Raw genomic sequence first — 25,748 nt, 5'->3', positions numbered from 1 at the left:
ACTTTGCTGTTGGTCTAGAGTCACATATAGGCCAAATTGGGCAAGGACACAGATTTCCTTTAAAGGACATTAGTTATCCAAATGGGTTTTTATGACAATCCAGTGGTTTCATGATTACCGTTACTGATGGTTTTATTTTTTAGTTCCAGATTTATTTAATTAATTAACTAAATTTTAATTCCCCAGGTGCCATGGCTGGGTTTGAACTAATGTCTTCAGATTATTAATCCAGGTCTCTGGTTTACTAGACCAGTACCCTAAACTCAATGTGATTGTTCCCCCATTGTGTAAGGTATAGATAGACCCAATCCATATCAATCACTCCCATTGTAGGATGTAGATAGCTCAACTTATATCAATCACAAATGTTGTGCAGGATATAAATGGACCCAACCCATATCAATCATTCCCATTGTGTAGGGTATACATAGACACACGCTATGTCAGTCACTCCCATTGTGTACTGATAGATGAGATGAACACAACCAATGTCAATCACTGTCATTGTGTACAGTGCCATTGGAGATAATCTATATCGTTCACTCGCATCATGCAGAGTGCCAATGGACCCAACCCATATCAATCATTCCCAATATAAAAAGTACAAAATGATACAACCCATATCAATCACTCTGACTATGTGGGTGCCACTGAATCTAACCTATATCAATTAATGTCATTGTGTAACAGTACACATAGATCCAACCCATTATTCACAATTCTCATTTTATAAGAGTGTAGATGGAGCCAACCCATATCAATCGCTCCCATTATGTAGAGTACTATTGGAGACAATACATATCAATCACTCCCATTATGTAGAATTCATGACCTCTTGTGGTTTTACTGCCTTTTTTTCATTGTGACCGGACCCAAAAACAATCTGAACCAAGTGAAAAGGACACTCAGTAGAGCACATGCCTGGACCATGCTGTGTTAACTCAAAAGTTGTTACAATTACGCAGCTCTTCCTTGAGACTTTTCCCTGCCTGGTTGATGCTCTATAGCTACAAAACTGAAAAAAATAAATTATTTTTATTAAGAGCTTCACCTCACTGAGGAGTCTTCAGGCCAATCTATATCCAACAAGCTGCTCTGAAAATGCTGCTCACATTTTGACAGCTGTGACAAATTCCACCACACCAGCAGAGACAATCCATAACATTCTAAAAAAAAATCAATTCATCCTATCTCTCAATGTTAACAGATCCTTCCAGGATCCAAATTCATATCTCTGTCAAAAACTAACCAAGTATTCCCTACAAGTATTTTTTTTAACATCTTATTTGGTGTATTTTCCAGCATTTTGTATTTTTTTGTGTAGAAACATAGGAACATTAATAAATGAGCAGACCATTCAGTCCTTTGGATCTGCTTTGTGATTTAGCTAGTTTACTCTATACTAGTAGGTTTCCTTGTGTTGAGGACAGTGGAATTTTCAAACAAATGGGATGGATATTTTGCCATGTAGTACAAAATGTATGATGAAAACTACTGAACTAAGGTACTGAACAAATCAAAATCTGTTTTTATCATGATATTCTGGGCTTTTTACTGGTCTATTCTGTGCAAGCTGTAAATGAGCTGGGATTGCTTGTATCCAATTGCCTGATGCTCTCAGTTCACCTTGGTACTGACTATGTTGCACTAATCAGTCTGTCTCTTTCCCAATGATATACCTGTCTTTCTCTTCAGCACTGTGTCCATTTTATAAATGTCAGTATCTCCCTGCAGCACCTGCCCCATTGTGTCTCATCATCTTTCTCCACTGGAGGTTTGTATCTCTCTGTGATCTCTCTGTGCAAACTGACTTTCTCCTGGATTTCTCCACATGGATCTGTGTGTCTGCTGTGTTATGTGATTCTAAGATTCAGAGGAAACAGTACTGCAGATTTTGGAAGTTGAAGGGGAGGCCATGGCTGGAGGAACAGTGGGGTTGGGGAGGAAATCAGAAGTTGCAATTTTTTGGTGTGTCCTGCTTTTGGTTCTATTCTATTTGTCTAGGTCTCCTGTTGTCTTGCTGTTTCTGCTGCCTGTGTTTGATCAGCTCCTCTCTCTTTAGTCAGTTTGGGGGTGGAGTTCAGAGCCACAGGCCAAGATCTGGGTTCAAGCAACAGAACAGTGGACTGTTCTGGGGAGACTTTTACATGGGGAATGTGGAAATGGATTGGAGCGAAGGTACAATGGAGTGAACCCTCATCCATTCTGTAAGTACAAAATAAACAGGAATCCCCTCACACATTCTGAGAGTAAGTCACTGAGGTGGAGAAGTGTTCACATTTTTAAAATTATTTATTCATGCTAGGACAGCATTTATTACCCATCCCTAACTGCCCTTGTTTAGAGGGCATTTAAGAGTCAACCACATTGCTGTGGGTCTGGAGTCACATGTAGGCCAGACCAGGTAAGGACAACAGATTTCCTTCCCTAAAGGATATTAGTGAACCAGATGGGTTTTTACGACAACCGGCAATGGTTTTGTGCTCATCATCAGACTTTTAAATCCAGATTTTTTTTTTATTGCAATCAAATTCCACCAACTGCCATCCCCAGAGCATTACCCTGGGTCTCTGGATTACCTGTCCAGTGACAATGCCATTATGCCACCACCTCCCCCTATACTAAGGGGCATTAGTTAAAAACTGAAAGTCACCCAGAATGGCATGAGGTTATAGAATAAGTTAATGACTTTGGGAAGGACATTGAAGTGGGCAGTTTAAATGGGGATAGAGATAACTCTGTGCTTAGGAGGTGTGGTGGATATGTGGATTTGATCTATTAGAAAGGGGTTAACTGGCTTTTCATGGCTTTGTTCTGTTCCTGTTTAGGTGTTAAAGGTGAGATGGGTTGGAGATGTTTGGGTACTAAATGTTGTCTTGCATCATTGAGTTTTGGCCACATGTTTTACATTTCAGGGTCATCCAATGTGGTTCATCACCATGGTGAGAAATACAAGGAGAGAATTATCATGGACAACCTCTCCGAATATCAAAAACACCTCCAGGAATGCTTTCCTCAGTTGCCGGTAGAGTGGACAGAGGACAAAGGGGAGCAAGACAAACGACAGACAGCTCCAGGTCTGAGCTCCAGTAAAGCTGGGTTGGTAATCCGGTGTGCTTGTTACACTGAGTGGCAGAATGCTGATTGATCACCAGTTCCACATTAGAAAGACTGAAGGCATCATCTTTGACTCTGCCACAAGCTCTAGTCCGTAATCTTGGTTGCCTGTTTATGGGATGATGAAAAGCATGCAGCCCCCTATGCACTTTTTCTGGGCTTGCTCCCACGCGTATGAACTAGACCTACACTACTTTTTAGGAGAGGCAAAAAAGAAGCCCATGCATGAACCTTCCCTCAAATATCTTGGTGACTTATCAAAGCTCCCAAGAGGCCCCAAGCTTAGAATGGTTTATCTCACTTCCCCTTTGCTGTGTTCACAGCTTTTGTCGAACAGGCCTCTTAAGTCCTCCTTAAAGGGTTGCAAAGACTCGCATCTGGAATCACCCTCTGAGAAAATCAATTATCTTCTGGGAAAATAAAACTTCCACGCATCCAATTTTACCTCTGCTTCTTCAGTTTATGCAAAAAAAATTCTCTCCCTCTGGTTCTTTCGCCAATGACCTTAAATCCATGTCCGCTGGTTACTGACCCTCCTGCCTATGGAACCAGTTTCCCCTTATTGTATCAAAACCCTTGAATACCACTAGTAAACCCCTCCCTTAGCCTTCTACTTTTAGGAGATTAAATCCAACTTTTTCGTCTCTCCAGGTAACTGAAATTCCTCATCCCTGGTACTACTGTAGAACATCTCTTTATACTTTCCAAGACCTTGACATGCTTCCTAAAATGTGGTGCCCAGAATTGGACACAGTACTCCAACTGAGGCCTAACCAGTGTTTTATAACGGTTAAGCATTAGTTGCCCCCTATATGAGTGGCACTATGAAGAAGACAGTTATCTTGCTGCTGTTGCCCAGCCAAAGGAGAGAAGTATTTGGCACTAAAGAGGCAGTCTAACTCCTTGAGATAGCATAAGTAAGGGAAGAGATAATGAGCTAAAAGCTAAAAACAAAAAGCAAAAATAAAAACACAGAGATAATGAGAGCTGCTTCTGAAGCTAGAGGAAATAGTGGGGCTCAGATGTTGAAAGGAGGAGGAGGAAGAATGATGAGGGATCAAAATTAAGACAGACTTTCAGTAAGTGCATCCTCCAAGAATGGAAAACAGCTTTGTTGATGCTCACCTTGTTCTGCCGCAAAGCCAGTGGAAAAACTGATTCTATCTTTACCCATGCAGAATCCAAGAGGATATCAAAAGGCATGAGAAGGTGGACAGCCCTGCCTACCGTGGCTGATTACACTGTGGAGCAAGGACTGAGACTGCCAGACTACGAATTGCTGGAAATAAAAGTGAAGAAACCTTTTAAAACACGAGAGGACCTGCAAATTGTGCGCAACATGGTTGCAGGGTGGATCAAAGCTTGGCACATCTGTAAGCTCAGAGAAATTTGGGAAATTATTTCCTCAATTTTCCTTATTTTTCCTCCACAACTGCTGAGAGCACTGTGTCAAATGTTCCATGGGCACTGACTATTTCTGGGGTATAGGTTTTTAATATATTAATTTGTCCTGTTTTGAGCTGCTAGATCTGTTCTCAATCTGTCTCATTTAACATGGTGGTAGTGTCATGCAATATGATGGAGGTGTGAAGACAGGACTTGGTCTAAACCAGAGCCCACATGTGGGTTTGGAATTAAGTTCAGGCCAGACTGATTAAAGATGGCAGGTTCCTTCCCTAAAGGACATTAGTGAACCATAAGGATTTTTGTGATAATCTAAAAGCTTCATGGTCACTTTTACTTCGTAGCCATAGTTGGAACACTTTTTCCATGGAGCTTTTATTATTTAAGGGCACGTACATTTGTTGCAAATTCTTAATTAATTCTTTAAATGAGTTAGCATCTGTGGAACCTGTACCGCAGCGAGAGTCAGCGACCGTGAAACCCTTACCTCAGCAAGCGTCAGCACCCATAGAGCTTGTACCTTAGCGAGAGTCAGCGACCACGGAACCCATACCCCAGAAAGAGTCAACACCCATACCCCAGTGAGAATCAGCACCCATACCCCATCAAGAGTCAGCAACTGTGGAACCCATACCCCAGCGAGAGTCAGAACCCGTGAAACCTGCACTCCAGTGAAAGTCAGTCATTGTTGAACCATTATTCCAGCAAGAGTTAGCGCTTGTGGAACCCATACCTCAGTGAGAGTTGGCACCTGTGGAATTCATACCCCAGTGAGAGTCAGCACCTGTGGAACCCATACCCCAGTGAGAGTCATTACCTGTGGAACCTGTACCCCAGTGAGAGTCAGCACCTGTGGAACCCATACCCCAGTGAGAGTCAGCGCCTGTGGAACCTGTACCCCAGTGAGAGTCAGCACTTGTAGAACCCATACCCTAGTGAGAGTCAGTGCCTTTGGAACTCATACCCTAATGAGAGTCAGTGCCTGTGGAACCTGTATCCCAGTGAGAATACCCCAGGGAGAGTCGGCACTTGTGAAACTTGTACCCCAGTAAGATTCAGAACTTACCCAGCAATAACTTGTTCATTGATGCTCAGTTGGGATTCTGCCAGGGCCACTCAGCTCCTGAACATATTACAGTCTTGGTCTAAACATGGACAAAAGAGCTGAACTCCAGAGGTGAGGTGTGAATGACTGCCTTTGCAAGGCAGCATTTGACTGAGTGTGATATCAAAACTGGAGTCAATGAGAATCTGAGGGGGAAACTCTCCACTGGTTGGAGTCATTGCTAACACAGAGGAAGATGGTTGTGGTTTTTGGAGGTCAGTTGTCTCAGTCCCAGGACATCACTGCAGGAGTTCCTCAGGGCAGTGTCCCAGGCCCAAACATCTTTAGCTGCTTCATCAGTGACCACCTTCTGTCTATCAAAAGATCAGAAGTGAGTAAGGACGCTGATGATTGCACAATGTTCAGCACTGTTCATGATGACTCAGATACTAAAACATTTCGTGCCCATATGCAGCAAGACCTGGGCAATAGTCAGGTTTGGGGAGATAAGTGGCAAGTAACATTTGTGCCACACAAGTGCCAGGCAATGACCAGCTCCAACAAGAGAGAATCTAACCACTTCCCCTTGACATTCAATGGCATTACCATCACTGAATCCCCTACTATCAACATCCTGGGGGTTACCATTGGCCAGAAACTGAACTGGACCAGCCATATAAACACTGTGGCTACAAGAGCAGGTCAGAAGTCGGGAATTCTGTAGCGCGTAACTCACCTTCCGACTCTTCAAAGCCTGTCCACAAGTCAGGAGTGTGATGGAATACTTTCCGTTTACCTGGATGAGTGCAGCTCCAAAAACATTCAAGAAGCTTGACACCATCCAGGAAAAAGCAGTCCGCATGATTGGCACCCCATCCACCACCTTAAATGTTCACTCCCTCCACCACCGATGCACAGTGGCAGCAGTGTGCACCGTCTACAAGATGCATTTCAGCAAATCACCAAACTCCTTCGACAGCTTCCAAAACCATGACTTCTATCACCTAGAAGGCCAAGGGCAGCAGATGCATAGGAGCACCACCACCTGCAAGTTCCCTTTCAAGCCACACATCATCCTGACTTGGAACAATATCACCGTTTCTTCAGTCGCTATGTCAAAATCCTGGAAGTTTCTTCATAACAGCCCTGTGGGTGTACCTACACCACATGGATTGCAGCAGTTCAAGAAGGCAGCTCACCACCACCTTCCCAAGGGCAATTAGGGATGGGCAAGAAATGCTGTCCTAGCCAGCAACCCCCATATCCCGTGAAAGAATAAATAGAAAAAACCCTGCAGTATCCATACTCGAGCAAGAGGTTGTTCCAAATGTATTTAATTGTTTTTTTCTAAAAACTAAATTTGGTGGGATCTCTGGCTTATTAGTTGAGGCCTCTGGATTACTAATCCAGTAATAGAACAAAAACAGTACTGTTATGATGGACTCCACACTGGGATATGTGTTCCATAGGCGCTGATTCTTTCTGGGATACTGGTTCCACTGACACTGACTCTCTCTGGGGTATGTGTTCCACGGGTGTTGACTCTCTCTGGGATACGGATTCCACAGGCACTGACTCTTACTTGGCTGCAGGTTGCACTGGCGCAGATTCCCACTGGGATTCGGGTTCCACAGGCACTAATTCTCTGTTTGGTAAAGGTTCCACTGATGCTGCCTCGCACTGGGGTATGGATTCCATGGGTGCTGACTCACTTAGGTACATGTTGCCCACGCACTGACTGTCACTGGGTTCAACAGGAGCTGACTCTTGCTGGAATACGGGTTCCACAGACATTGACTCTCACTGGGGCACTGACTCACTGGGGTACATGTTGCATAAGCACTGACTGTCACTGGGTTCCACAGGTGCTGATTATCACTGGGTACAGGTTCCAACACTGTTATCTTCAGTGGGGTACGGGTTCCACAGGCACTGATTCTCGCTAGGGTAGTGGTTCCACAGCTGTTGACTCTTGCTGGGGTATGGGTTCCTCAACAGCTATTTTCAGTGGGGTGCGGTTCCACAGGCACTGACTCACTGGGGTATAGGTGCTGAGTGTCGCTCAAGTACAGGTTGCTTGGATGCTGAATCTCGGGTACATGTTTCATAGGCGCTGACTCTCACTGGGGTACAGGTTCCACAGGTGCTGACTCTCGGTGTGTGTATTAGGGACAGGTGAGGGAGGCAAAACTGAACTCCTCTTGCCAACTGTCTGCAAGCGGAGGGGGAGGGGGAGTTCCTTCACAGAGAAGTTCCAGTTCTGTTGGATTCCTGACAAAATTCATCAGTGCAGAATCCCTTTAAAGTGGGTGGTGATGCAGTGAGATGAGATTGCTGTACATAGACTTGGTCTGCCTGGCAGGTGATGGTCAGAGGCTTCCAGGTAAACAGGCTTCGAGGGGCTGAGACTTGTTGCAGGTTGCTTGGTCAACCTGGAGTCCTGCTATTGGTCTTGCAAGTTGGAGGCAGCAGACTGCTTGTTCCAGATTCTGAACTGAATATAGAGATTTTAAAATGGTCACTCGGATCAAGTGACTTCCTTCCTCCACAATTATTTCATAAAGGGATGTTTATCTGGTGTCTGGACCTGGTTTTGTTTTATGGCTTATATTGTCCCAGGCTTCAGCCTTTGAAAGAGCCATAATCCATATTAATGACCCTGTTCTGGGTAGCTATTGTCTTGGTAGACCCTTGGACTCCACTAGAGGGGTAAACTTATAAAGATGAAAATGACACCCTTTTCCCTTCCGTAGTTCCTTTTTGAAATGGACCATGACCGTCCCAGGTAAGGATGGTGGCTGTTAGTGCCACTGCATGTGCACGAAAGAGCGCACTCATCTCCCTGAGGCTAAGTGCTGCCTCAGGGAGATTAGCTGTTTTGTGAAAGAAATTAAAAATAGAGAAAAAAAAATTCCTGACATGTCCCCTCATGTGACACTGTCACATGAGCTGGGACATATCCAAAATTTTAACAAAAACTTTATTAAAATTTTTTAACACCTACACGGTAGATGAGGTTTCATGCTTTTTCTAATTCCTGCCGGGGCACCTGGTCTGCCCACCAACCTTAAGGTTGGACAGGCAGGTCCATTAATTAGTTTAATTACTCTGTCAATGGCCCCGCCTACCGGAAAATTTAAATGGGGCACGGTGACATCGGGAGTTCTGCCCGACATCACCACGCATCATTCTAAGCATTGGCGAGTGGGCCCCGCCCCCTGCTCACCGATGGGGAAATTCTGCCCATAAAAACGGATTGTAAAAGGCATGTTAGAAGGAAGAGGTTAGCAAGAGTAAATGTTGGCCTATTACAAGCAGAAACATGAGAAATGATAATGGCGAATAAGGAAGTGTCAGGGACTTCAAACAACTATTTTGTGTCTGCCTTCTCAGTAGAGGAAGCAAAAAGCATTTGTGAAATAGTGGAAGATCAAAGGTCTCTTGGAAATGAGGAACTTGGGGATATTACTATTTGTAAAGAAATAGTGCTGGTGAAATTAATGGGACTTAAGTTGACAAATCCCCGGACCAGATGACCTGCACCCTACGATTTCAAAAGAGGTGGCTACAGAGATGGTGGATGCTTTGGTTTTGATCCTCCAGAATTCCATAGATTCTAGAACAGTTCGATGGATTGAAAGGTAGCAAACATAACCCTACTATTCAATAAAGGTGGGAGAGAACAAAAGAGAGAACTATAGACCAGTTAACCTAACGTCAGTAGTAGGGTAAATGCTAGAATCTATTATTAGGAATATGGTAACAGAGCACTCAAGAGAATAATAATATGATTAGGCAGAGTCAACTGGACTTATGGAAGAAATCGTGTTTGACAAATCTGTTTTTTAAGATAACTAGTGTGTAGGTAAGAGGGAACCAATCGATGTGATGAAGTTGGATTTTGAAAAGTATTTGATAAGGTGCCACAGAAGAGGTTATTATACAAAATTAGGATTCATGGGATTGGGGGAAATATATTAGATATGTATTAGAGATATGTGGACTGAGGATTACTTAATGGACAGAAAACAGAGAGCAGGAACAAACGGGTCATTTTTCTGTTGGCAGCCTGTAACTGTCAGTGCACCACAAAAATTAATACTTGGGTCTTAGCTATTTGCAATCTATGACAATGATTTAGATTAGGGGATTAAGTGTAATATATATTTGTTGACAGTGAACTGGGTTTACTTTAGCTCCTCAGCCAAGAGACTTTTATTCATGTATGAACCCAAACAGAGATTCTCAGTAGATAGTTTGACCCTGTGGAGCATACACATAACTTTTGAGGGGTCTCTGGATCGTGATTGACAATAAGAACCCTGACCTATTTCTTTCCCAACACTCTTCCTGTGAACAGATTGAGAGTTGAACATGTGACCTTGCAGCATCTAGCTTCATTACACACTGGATGGTGCTCAGGTACAAGCTTTGACAAGAATCATGATACTTTACCATATAAAGTTGTAATATATAGTTTTAATTTGTGTTCCACTCTAGATTCCCATTGGCAGGATATCACTGTAGAAGAACTGAAGAGCGATCTCAAAGCGATACATAGTCATGTCCAGCTCAATGCCTTAGTAACTTGTGCCTGTGGAGCTATTGAGCGCCCAAAACTGGAAGAAGGCAAAGGTATCATTAACATTTATATGCCTAAAAACTTGAAACATTTAAATTCCTGTTCAGTGTTGTGTTCTTGATGTTTAAGATGTCTGCAGCTGTCCTTGTGCCACATGGTAGTGTCAGGACAGACAAAGACTTTTGATCCTTGGTGTTAGCTGGAGCAGTGTGGTCCCAGGCTATGAAATCAGCCCATTGTAGCTACAGAACACTTTCATATTAGTTCATGAGATGTGGGCATCACTGACAGCATTTATTGCTCGTCCCTATTTGCTCTCAACTGAATGGTTTGCTAGGCTGTTTCAGAGGGCAACTTAGAGTCAGTCACATTACTGTGGATCTGGAGTCACATGTAAGCCAGACTGACGAAGCACAGCAGATTCCTTCCCTAGAGGATATTAGTGAACCAGATAGGATTTTATAACAATCTGGTAATTTCATGGTCACCATTACAAATACAAATTTTATTATAGATTTATTTAATGAACTGAATTTAAATTTTCCATAAAGAGATTTGAACTCATGTCTCTGGATCATCAGCCTAGGCCTCTGTATTATCAGTCCAGTTGCATAACTATTATGCCACTATACATTGTAGAGTCATATTAAAGATAAATGGGGAGATTAATAGTGATAGGAGAATTAGTGGGGAATTAGAGGAAGGTAGGTAACGATGGGGAAATCAGTGGGCGGTTGATGAAGATGATAGGGAAATCAGTGGGCGGTTGATGAAGATGATAGGGAAATCAGTGGGAGATTGATGAAGATGATAGGGAAATCAGTGGGAGATTGATGAAGATGATAGGGAAATCAGTGGGAGATTGATGATGCTGGGGAAATCAGTGGACGATTGATGATGATGGTGAAATGAGTGGGAGAATCATAGCAATCATCATCAAAAGCTAATCAGCTCATCCTTGGGCCATACCCTATCTGTGTACCAAGTTTTGTTGCAATCCATCCATTAGTTTTTGGAATATATTGTTTACAGAAAAACAGACTAATAGACACACGGGCAAAAATATTACCCTTAGTGGCAGCGATAAATATGGAGTGTCACATACTGAGTAACAGTGGCAAGAGGAGAGTCAAATGCACTATTATAGGAACAACTGAGAGAGTCACGCAAACAGTCAAAGGAGCAATGGTGAGAGTCACACCTTTACAGTAACAGGTACAATCGGGAGAAAGACAGAGTGATAATCAATAGCAAGAGTCTCACATAACAGGAAGAACAGGGAGAATCACAGACCGAGAATAACAGGAACAATAGGGAGATCCACACACGGAGTAACAGGAACAATAGGGGGTGCCACACATACACACTAACAGGAACAATAGGCAGAGACAGGCAATAACAGGAACAATAGGGAGAGTTACACACAGTAACAGGAACAATAGGGAGAGTCAGACAAGAAACGGAACAATAGTAAGAGTCGCCCACGCAGTAACAGGAACAATAGGGCAAATCACACAATAACAGGAACAATAGGGAGAGACACACACACAGTAACAGGAACAATAGGGCAAATCACACAATAACAGGAACAATAGGGAGAGACACACACATAATAACAGGAACAATAGGGAGAGACACACACACTTAACAGGAACAATAGGGAGAGTCACACAAAGTAACAGGAACAATAGGGAGAGTCACACAAAGTAACAGGAACAATAGGGAGAGTCACACACAATAGCAGGAACAAAAGGAGAATCTCACACACAATAACAGGCAAAATAGGGAGAGTCTCTCACACAGTAACAGGAACAATAGGGAGAGTCATAAACACAATAACAGGAACAATAGGGACAGTCTCACACAGTAACAGGAACAATAGGGTGAATCTCACACAGTAGTAGGGACAATAGGGAGACTTTCACATACAATAGCATGAACAATAGAGAGAGTCTCACACACACTAACAGGAACAATAGGGAGAGTCATAAACACAGTAACTGGAACAATAGGGAGTGTCTCTCATACAGTAACAGGAACAATAGGTAGAGTCTCACACACACTAACAGGAACAATAGGGAGAGTCATAAACACAGTAACAGGAACAATAGGGAGTGTCTCTCATACAGTAACAGGAACAATAGGGAGTGTCTCTCATACAGTAACAGGAACAATAGGGAGAGTCTGACACAGTAACAGCAACAATAGGACGAGTCACACACAGTAATAGGAACAATGGGGAGGGTCTCGCACAGTAACAGGAACAATAGGGTGAATCTCTCACACAGTATCATGAACAATAGGGAGAGTCTCACACACAGTAACAGGAACAATAGGGAGAGTATCTCACAGTCTCATGAATAATAGGGAGAGTCACAAACACAGTAACAGGAACAATAGGGAGATTCACACGCAATGACAGGAACAATAGGACGAGTCACACACCCTAATAGGAACAATAGGGAGAGAGTCTCACACAGCATCATGAACAATAGGAGAGTTACACACACACAGTAACAAGAACAATAGGGAGAGTCACACGTAATGACGGGAACAATAGTCTCATATACAGTAACAGGTAGAATAGGGCGAGTCATACACAGTCATGGGAATAATAGTGAGAGTCGCACAATAACAGGAACAATAGGGAGAGTCAAACACACATACCAGGAACAGTCGGGAGAGTGACACCAAGTAATGGGAACAATAGAGGGTCACATGCACAATAACAGGAACAATGGGAGAGTCACACAAAGTAACAGGAACAATAGGGAGAATCACACGCAATGCCAGGGACAATAGGGAGAGTCTTTCTCCCAGCAACAGGAACAATAGGGAGAGTCACACACACTAACAGGAACAATAGGGAGAATCACACGCAATGACAGGGACAATAGGGAGAGTCTTTCTCCCAGCAACAGGAACAATAGGAGAATCTCACATAGTAACAGGAACAATATGAAGGGTGACACAATGGGCAGAATTGTCCTAGATTTGCACAAAGTCGGGGAGTGGGTGGGCAAAACAACGTTTTACCTGCCAGCTTCAATGGCGGGTTTTCATGCTGTATTGCCCGAAACCTGCCGTTTCCATGGCGCGCGGGCTCCCTTTCACCTGCCCGCTATCACGTCGCTGCTTCATCACGCTGCGCACCATGTTTAAGGTCCAGCTGTGCGCACACATCGCAGTGCTTCCAGTCCACCACCACCGCATGGAAGTCATGGCCCTGAAAGGCAAAAAGACTGCAGCCCCCTGGTTCAGTGACTTGTCACTGGAACGCCTTTTGGATGCCATGGAGTCCCGCCAGATGCCCTCTACCCTCGCTCTGGCCACAGAATGGGCAGCAACCTCACTAATCCTGCTGGGGAAGCGGTAATCAGCGCCAGCGCCCTTCAAAAGAGAACAGCCACCCAGTGCCCCAATAGGATGAATGATCATCTCCATTCCGCCAAGGTTAGTCACTCTTCTCATCACTCTCAACTCCACGCTCACAAACCCATCACACATCCATAGGGCTCTCACTCACTACTGGTTCAGAGGATATCACCATTCACTGTCTCACACTCACCGTCATTGTCCTCACCCTGTCCACACTCACCACCCACACAGGCCAGGCATAGTTATCATCTGGCCTGGCAGGCGTCCTGCTTACTCTTTCTCCATCTCTATTCATGCAGGGCAAGCTGGCACACAACAACAGGGAAAGGGCGCAGACTGGTGGAGGAATGCCTGAAATCAAGGTCCTCACTGAATTTGAAAACGGAGCTATCCAGCTGGCTGGCGATGTTCTGGATCGGTCCTGTGCTGACGGTGAGGTGGGCAATGCTCTACCATGTGAGGGTCCAGCAGTGAAATGTATATCAGACAACCATGCTGTGAGTGATGTGTCCTGATTCCACTGCCATGCATTAATTATCTCCCCTTGCTTCCGCAGGCACATCTGGGAAACAGCTGATGGAGTCCATGACCCAGGGCCTCCAATCAAACCCCGAAGAAACCTTTGAAGATGAATCTGAAGGCACCCTCTTTGAAGTCCTGGCACAGCGCTCACCCACACCCTCCACCAGCACAGAGACACACACCTCGTTTGGACCTAGCTTTAGAATAGCCTCAGGCTCACAATCTGGTGAGCACATCGCAATGTCTGATCCACAGCCGGTGACAGCAGGGACCTCCCTGTCGTCTGCCACTTGGAGGGCTGCTGGGGGCCATAAATTGCTGAGTCCGAGCCAGATGATGAGCCTCTGGACTCCGGTCATGTCCCGGTTGCTGGAACTGCAAAGCCAAGCTCAAGAACATCAGGAAGGGATGTCCGCTGCTCTCCTCAGATTGCAAGGCAACATGGAGGAGTCTGCCCGCCCTCAGGCTAAGGTGATAGCGCCGGTCAACACTGGTAGGATGGCAGCCGCCGTGGAGACCTTGGTCCAGGGTGTTGCTCCTGCATTGCTGCACGGGCTCAACTCCTTCACTGACGCCATAGTTGGTCTCCAACACTGCAAGAGGTGTGCCAGGCAGCTTGATCTCATTCTAGCCACCCCTTCTCAAGGAATCATCCTGGGGCCCTGGAGCATCCATAGGGAAGAGGATCAGCACGTGCACACTCCAGGGCCATCCACCTGGGTGACTCGGGGAATGCCTGGTCCATCCGAATCCCTCTTCCTGTGACCTCAGCAGCTCCAGCTCCACAGGCTGAGTTTGGTGCAGGACCCCAAAAGCAGTCCGGGGCCCTCCAAGTCTCGGCCTTCCAGAGGACGCCTGCCAAGGTCATCACAGACAGGGCGTGGCAGTCAGCAGGCTGCCTCCACCTCTGCTGTGGATGTCCGGGGAGCACCAAGACATAGCGGCAGGGTTAGGAAAGTTAAGAAGAATTAGTTGCACAGCTTGGGCACGGGTGTTAACCACTGGTACATACCATTCACTATTGTCAATAAACTCTCAAGAATGCCTCCCTGCCTGTGGCTCCTTGTTCTGATGAGCAGTGTTCTTGTCACTCAGATGTGAAACATTTCTACACAAGATAAGGCAGGTGTCTCAGACCAGGACCTCGTCCCTATGCTCTGTGCAGCTGTCGAACCAAAATGATGGTCTGGTCTCTCACTCCCTGGAAACATTACTGATGCCTGCACTTTGGCGGTGCTTGTCATTGCTGCCAGAATGTAGTGGGCAGGCGCCACAGAGTTCTCTCATTCTCTCTGTGTGCTCTCAGTGCCATTAAGGTGGGGCTGGCCCCCATCTCTTCAGCATCTGTGACCACTGATGCTGTGCTCCTAAAGGCTTAGGTGCTGAAGGTGGACAAAGGATCAGATGCTTCATGTTTCATGGCTGCATCTCCATGATAGGACCCTGATCACAGAGCGCGAGCGAGCTGCCCCCAGCCAGACAGGAGTCAGACATTCTCAGAGGCTATGTGAAGATCTATGGAGTGTTCTCACTGCATTTCGTCATCATCCTCCTGCAATCGAGCGACTATTAAGGCCTCCACTGCATCTCCATGACAGGAGCATTCTTACAGAGGGTATTCGCGCTGCCGTAAGCCAGACTGGAGTCAAACGTTCATAGATCCAATGTGAGGATCTATGGGGTCACCTCATTGCATGTCGTCATCATCCTCCACAAATCTAGCAGCTGTGAGGGCCTCCTGTGCACGCCTGCCTCGTCTAGCCAGTGCGAGGGCTTCATCACCGCCATCGCCACCTCCGAGGACCCCCTCACCCTCATCACAGTTGATGTGCTCCTCATTGGAGGTGACCTCCAGCTCCTCCATCTCCTCCTCAGCCAGCTCATCTCCCTGTTGCAGTGCCAGGTTGTAAAGGGCGCGGCAGACGATGATGATGCATGACACCCTCTGGGGTCTGTATTACAGGACTCCACCAGACCAGTCCAGGCACCGGAACCTCATATTCAGCATCCTGCTGGCCTGCTCCACCAAGTTGCAAGCTGCAGCATGAGCCTCATTATATCATTACTCTACTGCACCCTGAGGCTGCTGTAAGGGTGTCAGCCACGCCCTCTGCGGGTAGCCCTTGTCACCGAGGAGCCACCCCTGTAGCTTCTTTGGACCCTGGAAGGCTTCAGGGATCTGTGACCAACTGAGGATGTAGGTGTCGTGCACACTATCTGGAAACTGTGCGCACACCTGCAGGCTGTGTTTCTGGTGGTTGCACACCAGCTGCACATTCAGTGAATGGAACCCCTTGCGGTTAATGTAGTTCACCGTGTGTTGTGATGGAGATCTGAGCGCCACATGAGTCCAGTCGATCACACCCTGCACCTTTGGGAAACCCAAGATCTGGGCGAACCTAATCACTCTTGCACCTTGGCTCTCCTGGTCCCTGACGAAATGCACTTGGTTGTGTACCCTCGCTAAGATGCCATCCGTGACCTCATGGATAGATCTGTGGGTGGCTTGTGAGATCCCACAGAGGTCACCTGTGGAGCCCTGAAAGGAGCCACTGGCATAGAAATTGAGCGCTGTGGTCACTTTCACAGCCACTGGCAGTGGATGCCCTCCATGTCCCCTTGGCGCCAAATCCTGCAGTAGCTGACAGATCTGACCGACCAGTTCCTTAGACATGCACGGTCTTCGGCGACACTGGTTCTCAGTCAACTGCAGGAATAACAGGCGGCATCTATAGACCCTGGGTGTCACTAGGTGCCGACCAGCAACGGCTTGCCGTGGCTCTTTGGCGGTATGTGCGGGATCCCCAGCTGCCCCTTCTTCCTGAGGTTGCTGCTTAGCCAGGAGCCTCAGTCACTCTCTCCTTTGTCGTCTTTGCTCTCTGTAGGCCATCAGGCATAATTCACCAGGCTCCATGATCCTGATGTTGTACTCCTGAAAGAGAGAGACACGTGGTTAGCATGGGTGTACTAAGGACATGTCCTGGTTAAGTGTGAAGGCCCTTAATGCTTCCCGGAGAGTGCTGGCTGCCACTTGGATGGCCAGAGATTAGTGCGCTGCATGGCAGTCTGAAACCCCACCACCTCTGCCCCACTCCACCTGACTGATTTGCGGCAGCTTTGCCCATTGGACTGCATGCTGTGCTCTCAGCTCAGGCGCAAGCATCCTCCTGACCCACACTGCAAGGCTGCACTGTTAGCTTGAACCATGCTGACACTGCAAGGGGCTGTGAGCGACTCCAGCAGTGACTGCTCCATGGCCAGCTTTAGCGAGAGATTGTACAACTTGTGCAGTTGGCCAACTGTTCTGCGGTCCACAGCTGTCGTGAAACCGATCGCACCATATTGTCCGCTCATGCCACCTAACACGCCCGATGCAGGTGGTGACAGAAAATTCCCCAATAACAGGAACAATAGGGAGAGTCACACGTAATGACAGGAACAATAGGGAGAGTCTCGGACACAATAACAGGAACAATAGGGAGAGACTCTCACAGGGTAACAGGAACAAAAGGGAGAGTCTCACAATAATAGGAAAAATAGGGAGAGTCACACACCGAGTAACAGGAACAAAAGTAGAGTCACAAACACAGCAACAGGAACAATAGGGAAAGTCACACAATAACAGTACCAAAAGGGAGAGTCTCACGCAGGATAACAGGAAGAATAGGGAGAGTCTCACACAAGGTATCAGGAACAATACGGAGAGTCTCAGACAGGGTAACAAGAACAATAGGGAGAGTCTCACACACAGTACCAGGAACAATGGGGAGAGTCTCTCACAAAATACCAGGAACAATAAGGAGAGTCTCTCACAGAATACCAGGAACAATAGGGAGAGTCTCTCACAGAATACCAGGAACAATAGGGAGAGTCTCTCTCACAATAATAGGAACAAAATGGAGAGCCTCACACAAATAATAGGGGGAGTCCACACACACTAATAGGAAAAGTAGGGAAAGTCACACACACAATAACAGGAACAAGAGGAAGAGTGACACAGAAGAACAGCAACAATAGGGACAGTCGCACAACAATAGGAACGATAGGGAGGGTTACAATAACAGGAGCAATAAGGAGGAACAATATGAGTCACAGAGAGAGTTGCACATAATAACAGAAAAAATAGGGTGGGTCACAGCGAGAGTATCACACACAGTAATGGGAACAATAGGGAGAGCCACATGCCCAGTAACAGGAGCAATAGGGCGAGTAACAGACAATAGAACAGGGGCATTAGGGCGAGGCTTACACACTATAACAGGAGGAACAGGAAGCGTCACGCCAACAATAACAGAAACAATAAAGAGAGTCACTCAGTAACAGGAATAATAGGGAGAGTCATTGGGAGATTATCACACACAATAAGAGGCAAAATAGGGACAGTCAAAGGGAGAATATCACACACAATAACAGGAATAATGGGAAAGTCACAGACACAAGAACAGGAACAACAGCGAGAGTCACACACACGGCACAGAAACAATAGGGAGAATCACAGACACAATAAAAGGAACAATGGGAAGAGTCCTGCACACAATAACAGGAAAAATAGGGACAGTCACAAACACAACAACAGGAACAGCAGGGAGAGTCACACATTGAGTAAGAGGAACAATGGAGAGTGTTTCAGACACAATTACAGGAACGATAGGGAGAGTCACTGGCTCAATAACAGGTACAATAGGGAGGCTCTCACACACAATAACAGGCACAATAGGGAGAGCGTCTCACAATAACAGAAACAATAGGCAGAGTCACAGACACAACAACAGGAACAAGAGGGAGAGTCTCACACACACAGCACAGGAACAATGGGGAGAGTCTCGGAAACAATAATCGGAACAATGGAGAGAGTCTCACACACAATAAAAGGAACAATAGGGAGAGACACACACAATACCAGAAACAACAGGGAGCGTCACACACACTAACAGGACCAATTGGGAGAGTATCTTATAATAACAGGAACAATACAGAGAGTCTTTGGGAGAGTATCTCACACAATGACAGGAAAAATCTGGAGAGTCACAGATACAATAACAGGAGCAATAGTGAGAGTCACACACGCATAATGACAGGACCAGTAGGGAGATCATCTCACAAAATAACAGGAACAAAGGGAGAGTCATAGGGAGATTAGCTTGCACAGTAACAGGAAAAACTGAGAGATTCACAGACACAGTAACAGGAGCAATAGGGCAAGTCACAGACAATAGAACAGGAACATTAGGGTGAGGTTTACACACTATAACGGGAGCAACAGGAAGAGTCACACCAACAATATCAGCTACAATAAGGAGAATATCTCACAATAATGGGAACAATAGGGAGAGTCATTGGGAGAGTACCACACCCAATAACAGGAAAAAAAGTGAGTGTCACAGACACAACTGGAAGAATAGGGAGTGTCACAACCACAGTAACAGGATCAAATAGGGAGAGTTACACACTAACGGGCAATAGCGAGCGCACACAATAAAAGGAACAATAGGGAGAGTCTCACACAGTAATAGGAACAATAGGGGGAGTCACACACACAGTAACAGGAACAATAGGGAGAGTCACATGCAGAGTAACATGTACAATAGGGAGAGTCACAGACAAAATAACAGGAGCAATGGGGAACGTCTCGCACACAATAACAGGAACAATAGTGAGGGTCTCACACACAATAAAAGGAAAAATAGGGAGAGTCACACACAATACCGGCAACAATAGGGAAAGTCACACACACTAACAGGAAAAATAGGGAGAGTCACAGACACAATAAAAGGAGCAATAGCGAGAGTTACACACCCAATGACAGGACAATAGGGAGATTGTCTCACAGAATAACAGGAACAAAGAGAGAGTCCTAGGGAGATTAGCCTGCACAATAAGAGGAAAAACTGGGTAAACCACAGACACAATAACCAGAGCAATAGGGCGAGCCACAGACAATATAACAGGAGCATTAGGGTGAGGCTTACACACTATAACAGGAGCAACAGGGAGGGTCACACCAACAATAACAGAAACAATAAAGAGAGTATCTCACACAATAACAGGAACAATAGGGAGAATCATTAGGAGATTATCACACAATAACAGGAACAACAGGAGAGTCACAGACACAAGAACAGAAACAAGAGCGAGAGTCTCACACACAGCACAGGAACAATAGGGAGAATCACAGACACAAAGAAGGAACAGTGGGAGGAGTCCTGCACACAATAGAAGGAACAAAAGGGAGAGTTACACACAATACCAGAAACAATAGGGAGAGTCTCACATGCACTAACAGGAACAATAGGGAGAGTATCTCTCATAATAACAGGAACAATAGGGAGAGTCACACGCACAATGACAGGACCAATAAGGAGATCATCTCACACAATAACAGGAACAAAGGAGAGAATGGGAAAAACTGGGAGAGTCACAGACACAATAACCGGGGCAGTAGGGCGAGTCACAGACAATACAACAGGAGCATTAGGGTGAGGCTTACACACTATAACAGGAGCAACAAGATGGGTCACACCAACAATAACAGAAACAAAAGGAGAGCATCTCTCACAATAACGGGAACAATAGGGAGAGTCATTGGGAGATTATCACACAATAAGAGGAAAAATAGGGACAGTCAAAGGGAGAGGATCTCACACAACAACAGGAAAAATAGGGAGAGTATCCCACACAATAACACGAGCAATAGGAGAGCCACAGACACAACAACAGGAGCAAGAGGGAGAGTCTCACACACAGAGCACAGGAACAATAGGGAGAATCACAGACACAATAAAAGGAACAATGGGAAGAGTCCCACACACAATAACAGGAATAATAGGGAGAGTCACACACTAACAGGAAAAATAGGGACAGTCACAAACACAACAACAGGAACAGCAGGAAGAGTCACACATTGAGTAAGAGGAACAATAAAGAGTGTCTCAGACAAAATTACAGGAGCAATAGGGGGAGTTACTGACACAATAACAGGTACAATAGGGAGACTCTCACACACAACAACAGGAACAAGAGGGAGAGAATCCCACAAAATAACAGGAACAATAGTGAGAGCGTCTCACAATAACAGGAACAATAGGCAGAGTCATAGGGAGTGTATCACACACAATAATGTTAACAATAGGAGTCACGCAGCCACAACAACAGGAACAAGAGGGAGAGTCTCACTCATGCAGCACAGGAACAATGGGGAGAATCACAGACACAATAAAAGGAACAATGGGAAGAGTCCTGCACACAATAACAGGAACACTAGGGAGAGTCACACACTGTTACAGGAACAATAGAGAGAATCACACGGACAGTAACAGGTATAATAGGGAGAGTCACACACAATACCAGAAACAACAGGGAGAGTCACACTCTAACAGGAACAATAGGGCGGGTCACAGACAATAGAACAGCAGCAATAGCGTGACGCTCACACATAATAACAGGAGCAACAGGGAGAGTCACACCAACAATAACAGGCGCAATAGGGAGAGTATCTCATACAAAAACTGGCAGAATAGGAAGAATCACACACACAGTAACAGGAGCAATCGGGTGAGACACAGACAAAGTAATAGGGACAATGGTGAGAGTCACTCACACAGTAACAGAAACAATAGGGAGCGTCGCATGCACAATAACAGGAACAATGGGGGGAGGGTCACTCAAATAGTAACAGGTGCAATAGGGAGAGTCACGCACTGGCAGGTACAATAGCGAGAGTCTCAAACACAATAAAAGAAACAATAGCGAGTGTCACACACAATAAAAGGAACAATAACGAGAGTCACACACAATAAAAGGAACAATATGGAGAGTCACACAAACAATAACAGGAACAATAGTGAGAGTCGCCGGGAGAGGATCACATTCAATGAAAGGAGAAATAGGGAGAGGCACAAGGTGAGTAGCACACACAATAACAAGAACAAAAGGAAGAGTCACAGACACAATAACAGGAACAATAGGGAGAGTACCTCATAATAACAGGAACAATAGGGAGTGTCATTGGGAGAGCATCTCATACAATAAAAGGAAAAATAGGGAGAGTCACAGACACAATAAGTAGAAGAGTAGTGAGTGTCACACGCATAGTAACGGGAACAAAAGGAGAGTTACACACTAACAGGGACAATAGGGAGAGTCACACACACAATAACAGGAACAATAGTGAGAGTCACCGGGAAAGGATCACATACAATAAAAGGAGAAATAGGGAGAGGCACAGGTAAGCAGCGCACACAATAACAAGAACAAAAGGGAGAGCCGCAGACACAATAACAGGAACAATGGAGAGAGTCTCGGACACAATAACAGGAGTAATAAGAGTGTCACACAAACATCAAGAGGAGCAATAGGGAGAGTAGCACACACAATAACATGAAAAATAGGGAGAGTCACAGACACAATAAAAGGAGTAATAAGGAGTGTCACACAATCAGCAAGAAGAGCAATAGGGAGAGTAGCACACAATAGCAGGAACAATAGGGAGAGTCACAGACACACTATCAGGAACAATATGGAGAGTATCTCTCACAATAACAGGAACAATAGAGCCATTGGGAGTGTATCTTATATAATAACAGGAAAAATAACGGGCGTCACAGACACAATAACAGGAAAAATAATGGGTGTCACAGACACAATAACAGCAACAATAGGGAGTGCCACACATACATTAACAGGAGCAATGGAGAGACTAGAACACAATAACAGGAACAATAGGGAGAGTCTCTCACAAAATAACAGGAACAATAGGGAGACTCTTAGGTAGAGTATCTCACACAATAACAGGAAAAATAGGAAGAGTCACAGACACAATAACAGGAGCAATAGGGAGAGTCACACAATAATAGGAACAATGGGGAGAGTCTCACACAATAATAGGAACAATAGGGAGAGTCATAACGAGAGTATCTCACACAATAACAGGAAAAATAGGGACAGTCACAGACACAATAACAGGAACAATAGGGAATGTCACACATACTGTAACAGGAACAATATGGAGAGTCACACACAGAGGACCAGGAACAGTAGGGAGAGTCACGCAATGAGTAACAGAAACCATGGGGAATGTCACAGACACAATAACAGAAACCATAGGGAGAGTCACAGACCCAATAACAGGAACAACAGGAAGAGTTGAAGGCACAGTAACAAGTACAATAGGTAGAGTCATAGACACAATAACAGGAACAATAGGGAATGTCACACACAGTGTAACAGGAACAATATGGAGAGTCACACACACAGGAACAGTAGGGAGAGTCACACAATGAGTAACAGAAACCATGGGGAGTGTCACAGACACAGTAACAGGAACAATAGGGAGAGTCTCACACACAATTAAAGGAACAACAGGGAGAGTTACACAGAGTAACAAGAGCAATAGGGAAAGTCTCACATAGCCTAACCAGAACAATAGGGAGAGTATCTCAGAATAACAGGATCAATAGGGAGAGTCAGAGACACAATAAGAGGAACAATGGGAAGTGTATCTCACACAATAACACGAACAATAGGGAGAGCATCTGACACAATAAAAGGAAGAATAGGGAGAATCATAGGGAGAGTTTCACACAATAACAGGGAAGATAGGGAGAGTCACAGGGAGGGTATCACACATTGTAACAGGAAAAATGGGGAGAGTCACAGACACAATAACAACAACAATAGGGAGTGTCATACATACATTAACAGGAGCAATGGGGAGACTAGCACATACAATAACAGGAACAATAGGGAGAGTCTCGCACAGAATAACAGGAATAGGGAGAGTCACGGACACAATAACAGGAGCAATAAGGAGAGTCACACACACACAATAACGGGCAATAGGGAGAGTCACACACTCACACTAACAGCAACAATAGGGAGAGTATCTCTCACATTAACAGGAACAATAGGGAGACTCTTAGGTAGAGTATCTCATACAATAACAGGAAAAATAGGGAGAGTCACAGACACAATAACAGGAGCAATATGGAAAGTCACACAATAATAGGAACAATGGGGAGAGTCTCACACTATAACAGGAACAATAGGGAGAGTATCTCAACAAGAACAGTAGGGAAAGTCACAGCGAGAGTATCTCACAATAACAGGAAAAATAGGGACAGTCACAGACACAATAACAGGAACAGTAGGGAATGTCTGATACAGTGTAACAGGAATAATGCGGAGAGTCACACACACAGGAACAGGAACAGTAGGGAGAATCACACAATGAGTAACAGAAACCATGGGGAGTGTCACAGACACAATAACAGGAACCATAGGGAGAATCACAGACACAATAACAGGAACAACAGGGAGAGTTGAACACACAGTAACAGGTACAATAGGGAGAGTCACAGACACAATAACAGGAACAATAGGGAGAGTTGAACACACAGTAACAGGTACAATAGGGAGAGTCACACACACAATTAAAGGGACAATAGGGAGAGTCACACACACAATTAAAGGGACAATAGGGAGAGTCACACAGAGTAACAAGAGCAATAGGGAAAGTCACACATACACTAACAGGAACAATAGGGAGAATATCTCTCAATAACAGGATCAATAGGGAGAGTCAGAGACACAATAAGAGGAACCATAGGGAAAGCATTTCACACAATAGCAGGAACAATAGGGATTTATTCTGAATAAAAATCAGATGAACGTGATTTGTGTTAAACAAATGGTCTTTTTAACATCGCTGACACAAGTGGTAGGAAAACTATTGAAAAAGTTCTAAGGGACAGGATTAATCTCCACTTGGAGAGGCAGGGATTAATCAGGGATAGTCAGCATGGCTTTGTCAGGGGGAGATCATGTTTAACAAATTTGAAAGAATTTTTCCAGGAGGTGACTAGTTGTGTTGATCAGGTTAGTGCAGTTGATGTAGTCTACATGGACTTCAGTAAGACTTTTGACAAGGTCCCACGTGGGAGAATGGTCAAGAAGGTAAGAGCCCATGGGATCCAGGGTAATTTGGCAAATTGGATCCAAAATTGACTTAGTGGCAGGAGGCAGAGGGTGATGGCTGAATGTTGTTTTTGCGATTAGAAGCCTGTGACGAGTGGTGTACTGCATGGTTCAGTGCTGGGACCCTTGCTGTTTGTAGTATACGTTAATGATTTAGACGTGAATATAGGAGGTATGATCAGTAAGTTTGCAGATGACACGAAAATTGGTGGTGTCATAAATAGTGAGGAGGAAAGCCTTAGATTACTGGACAATATAGATGGGCTGGTAAGATGGGCAGAGCAGTGGCAAATGGAATTTAATCCTGAGAAGTGTGAGGTGATGCACTTTGGGAGGACTAACACAGCAAGGGAATACACAATGAATGGTAGGACCCTAGGAAGTACAGAGGATCAGAGGGACCTTGGTGTACATGTCCATAGATCCCTGAAGGCAGCAGCACAGGTAGATAAGGTGTTTAAGAAAGCACATGGGATACGTGCCTTTATTAGCCGTGGCATAGAATTTAAGAGCGGGGGGGGTGGGGGGGGGGGGGGGGGGTGGGGTGGTTATGTTGGAGCTGTATAAAATGCTTGTTAAGCCACAGCTGGAGTACTGTGTGCAGTTTTGGTCACCACACTATAGGAAGGATGTGATTGCACTGGAGATGGTGCAGAGGAGATTCACCAGGAAGTTGCCTGGGCTGGAGAGTTTTAGTTATGAAGAGAGACTGGACAGGCTGGGGTTGTT

At 45.2% G+C, this 25,748-nt stretch overlaps 1 protein-coding gene across 1 annotated transcript in view; it reads left to right on the top strand.

Annotated features, from left to right (window-relative positions):
* The first annotated feature begins 2,294 nt into the window (after positions 1–2,294).
* The window catches only part of heatr4 (HEAT repeat containing 4), a 92,399-nt gene continuing 68,945 nt past the window's right edge, over positions 2,295–25,748 (top strand). The window contains exons 1-3 of the mRNA XM_078563346.1: positions 2,295–3,077; positions 4,296–4,490; positions 10,067–10,201. Of these exons, the coding sequence (XP_078419472.1) occupies positions 2,804–3,077; positions 4,296–4,490; positions 10,067–10,201 (604 nt within the window). The 5' untranslated portion in view covers positions 2,295–2,803. The remainder of the gene's footprint in view (positions 3,078–4,295; positions 4,491–10,066; positions 10,202–25,748) is intronic.

Source organism: Cetorhinus maximus, chromosome 18, assembly GCF_964194155.1.
Source record: "Cetorhinus maximus chromosome 18, sCetMax3.hap1.1, whole genome shotgun sequence".
NCBI classification, from domain to species: Eukaryota; Metazoa; Chordata; class Chondrichthyes; order Lamniformes; family Cetorhinidae; genus Cetorhinus; species Cetorhinus maximus.
This window is presented reverse-complemented; position numbering and strand designations above follow the sequence as displayed.